This window comes from Mauremys reevesii, linkage group 1, assembly GCF_016161935.1.
Source record: "Mauremys reevesii isolate NIE-2019 linkage group 1, ASM1616193v1, whole genome shotgun sequence".
NCBI classification, from domain to species: Eukaryota; Metazoa; Chordata; order Testudines; family Geoemydidae; genus Mauremys; species Mauremys reevesii.
In genome coordinates this window covers 9,343,151-9,347,306 of record NC_052623.1, presented here as the reverse complement: position 1 = coordinate 9,347,306, position 4,156 = coordinate 9,343,151, and the positions used below count along the sequence as shown (strand labels likewise).

General features: G+C 45.9%; 1 protein-coding gene across 1 annotated transcript; it reads left to right on the top strand.

The window, feature by feature from the left end:
* Positions 1-2,487: 2,487 nt before the first annotated feature.
* LOC120375756 (olfactory receptor 52K2-like) lies at positions 2,488-3,435 on the top strand. The gene has a single exon (XM_039496704.1). The coding sequence runs from the start codon at positions 2,488-2,490 to the stop codon at positions 3,433-3,435; it is 948 nt and encodes a 315-aa protein (XP_039352638.1).
* Positions 3,436-4,156: the final 721 nt, after the last annotated feature.

Genomic DNA, 4,156 nt, shown 5'->3' with positions numbered 1-4,156 from the left:
CAGCACTTTGGCCACAGCATCGCACTGAGAGCTCATGATGAGAGGATTGTCCACAGTGTTGCCCTAAATCCATTTCAGGGTCCCTGCGTTCCATAATACAGTGCCCTGGTCTGTGGATCGGGCCTGAATTCTCTGCACCGAGAGGGTAACTTTTCATGTGACTGGATAAAAACATTTTGTTTGCACAGGCCCAGCTCACCAAATGCTCCAGATCCATGGGTGTGCCTGCCCTGGATGCCTCATTGTAACCATGCTGCCAATCTTTGGGACATCCACAAATTTTATCTGCAGTGATTTTCTATTTCCTTCCGCATCATTGATGAGAATATTGAATAGCATCAGGCCTAGAACTGATCCCTGCAGAACCCCACTAGAAACAGCCCCATTCACTGATAATGACCCATTGGCAATAGCTTTCTGAGATGTGTCAGTTACCCAGGTTTTTGTCCATTTTACGTGTGCTCCACTGATATTGAACAGTGTTGGGGTTTTTTTATCTGAATGTTTTCCCCTACTAAATCAAATGTCTCAGAGAAATTGAAGTCTATGGCATGTGCACAGTTCCTTTGACCAACCAAATGTATACAGTCATTAAAGGATGAAATTGGGTTTATATGACAAGACCTGTTTTCCATAAACCATGTTGTTGTTAATCATATTCCTAGAGGGATTTTTTTAACTAATCCCATACCAGCTTTTCCATTGTTTCTTAACTTTGTCGAGGTTGATCGGTCAGTTCGTAGCTCTGGTGTTCTTAACTCTGAGGTTCTCTGGTAGATGCTGTTTAACATCCTCCTTGACTTCTAATGTACTGGAAAGTATTTCAACACTTCATGTGATATCAGTACCTCATACTGCTTCTTTCCGAATGCAGAACAAAATGATTTCTTGAACACACTACTTTTTTTGAAACATGATGAAGCTTCATTTCTCCCTGTGGAATTGGCCTACATCTTTTCTACGATTTCTTTTCTAGTAATATACTTAATAAGATACCCCTTATTTAGATCCTTAGCCCTGCCAAGCATGGATTTTTCCCTGATGCTTTTAACATCCCTCATCAATGTTCATAGCTTCCAGTTTGTATTATTTGTTTTCTATTTTCCCTTTTTCCCATTTGTTTGATATTGTTTTTCACCTCTAATTGCTGCCTCCACTTTGCCACTGAACCAGCGTTTTCTCCAAAGTTGTCCACTTTCTTGTCTGTGGACTTGTGGTTTTAAGCTATCTAATGATCTCTTCTTCAAGAGTTCCCACATTTCATTCCCATTTTTCTGCCTCGTTTTTTCCCTCCCAATCAGTTAAGATGATAATTTTGCTCAGCTTTGGGGAATTAGCTCTTTGAAGAACGAAGTATCTATAGATATTACTGGTTAGGAACTGTTCTCTGTCCATTTCAATGTCAGTAGTTCCATTCTTTATTTTGCTCTCATATGTCATATGCTCCATTTGTCTCTTCTCTAAACTAAACAGTCCCAGAGTTTTCAGTCTGATATCTGAACATTGTCTTTCTTTTGGCCACAACTGCCAATGAGCAGGTGTTTCTCTGGAGCTGCTATCAGTGGACAGCCACATCTTTTCATGGAGGTGTATTCTAGTTAGTATGTTTCACCCATCAAAGAGTTGCTTTTTTTCCATGCTCAGATTTTGAGCCACCAGGTGAATGGGGAACTGCCTACAGCATGGACTCTCTAGCCGGGCATTCATTGGATTAAGGAGCAATGAGGGATAACCAGTATCCACACTTGTGTTTCCTGCTGGTGCTTTAACACACTATGGCATGTAGGAATAATAGACACATGCTATCAAATATGCAGTTGGCATTAGTAGGGTCAGTTGTTTATAATTCATTTCCCTGAATAATGAAAATGTCAATTCTTAGTGTGTGAAGAGCGACCAATCTGCTTCACCCATGAGAACAGCCCCTAGTAGTGCATGTAGTGTCCCATATTAACAATGTCCCTCCATTCAAGCATTTGGACTGTGACCATCACCCTAGACCCTGGGCACATACAGAAAGTCGGCATATAGCAGCCTCCCCCATTCTCATAGCCTGTCTTAGAAATCCCCTTTCTGTCTGCTGTATCCTTCATAGTGACTGGATGACCAAAACTGTGCACATATCCAGAGCAGAGTATTCTCCATCGCATTCCTTCAGGCATCCGAACACTGTCTTCAGTCACTGCTGTGAATGAGCAAGTGTTTCCGTGGAGCTACTATCAATGATGCCCAGGTCCTTTCCCTGAGGTGTGTTCTAGTTGGGTTGTTTGCCCCGGCACGTCTTGGAAAAGGTTTGTTTTTTTTCCACTCTCAGATATCCCTGAGCATTTGCATGCAGTTTCTCATGTTAACTTTGTCTCTCCATTCAGACATTGGTCCTGTGACGAACACCCTAGACTCTGGGCACATACAGGAAGTCAGAGGAACGTACGGTACATACAGGAGACACCATTTTGCCTCAGTGTTGGAGCCCTTCTCCCCTACTCTATGTCAGGTTCCAACAAAACCGACTTCACCAACCCCTCCACCTTCATCCTGCTGGGTATTCCTGGCCTGGAGGCGTCCCATGTCTGGATCTCCATCCCCTTCTGCACCATGTACGCCATAGCCGTCTTGGGGAACTTCACCATCCTTTTCATCGTGAAGATGGAGCCGAGCCTCCATGGGCCCATGTACTATTTCCTCTGCATGCTGGCCATCAGCGACCTTGTCATGTCCATGTCCATTGTGCCCAAAATGCTGAGCATCTTCTGGTTCAATTCCAGAGAGATCGATTTCAATGCCTGCCTCACCCAGATGTACTTCATTCACTGTGCCTCAGCGATGGATTCTGGGATCTTCGTGGCCATGGCTTTTGATCGCTATGTGGCCATCTGTGATCCCCTGAGGCATTCCACCATCCTGACAAACCCCGTGGTGGCCAAGATTGGCCTGGCTGTGCTGCTCCGCAGCGGCTTGATTGCATTGCCCTTGCCTTTCCTGGTAAGGCAGTGGCCATATTGCAGAACCAACATCATCCGTCAGCCGTACTGCGCACACATGGCCGTGGTGAAGCTGGCCTGCGCCGACACCAGTGTCAGTAGTTACTACGGCCTCTTCATACTATTCTGTGTGATGGGTCTGGATGTGATTTTTATCATTGTGTCCTATATCCAGATCCTCAGGGACATCTTCAGCCTCCCCACAAAAGACGCCCGGCTCAAGACTTTTGGCACCTGTGGCTCCCACCTTTGTGCCATTTTAGCATTTTACATCCCAGGTCTCTTCTCCTCCCTCATATACCGGTTTGGGCAGAATATAGCCCTGCATTTCCATATTCTCATTGGCACGATATGCCTCTTGCTGCCCACCATGCTGAACCCCATCATCTACGGGGTGAAGACCAAACAGATCCGGGACAGGGTGCTCCGGCTCTTTACTCATAAAGGGACCTAAATTTTTCTCCTTGTGCTCTGTCTCTCAGACCATGCACCATGCAGAGCTGGCTGGTGACATGGTGCTGGGCCCTTTTCCCTGAATCACTGACTGGCCAGTCAAAGAGACATTCAACTCTTCCCTGACCTTACCGCGCTGTGTCAGCATAACAAACTGGAGAATCAGTCTGTATTCAACTCATTAACTCATTGAGTTGCCACCTTTCTAACTGCTGGTAACTGGACCCCATGACTCCACCCTCTTCTCCCTATTTCTTTAAGACACTGACCTCTGCCCCACATATTTCCCCTAGGCCCCTTCCCATGCCCCACCTAGTCCACTGAGACCCGTGAGTTAATGACCCAATGCCTGCACCCTGCCCTGCAGGAATCAGACACAGCCAGATGTCCTTCTTGGCTGGACTGTCTAGTTCACAACCAAGCACCCAACTGTGACAGATTTTCATTACCAATCCACCCAGGATGACAGTTGATCAGTCTGTGGCCACGGGATCTTTTGGGGAGGAGATGACATAACACACCAAGTGTCTAAATTTTAAAGGTTTATTGATAAAATAATAAAATATCAGCAGAGAGTGCTGGGAACGCTCCCACATCACTCAGGGGAAGAAAGAAAGCATTAATGCCTCCGGGCCCTAACCCACTTTCATACTCGCACACACACGGCCCTGACTGGCCAAGTCTGGGTGAAACATCAGAAGAAGAAAGGGGTGTGGGGGGGT

Bases quoted from the DNA above. Each gene is read 5' to 3' on its own strand.
- LOC120375756 (XM_039496704.1), top strand. From the start codon at position 2,488: ATGTCAGGTTCCAACAAAACCGACTTCACCAACCCCTCCACCTTCATC.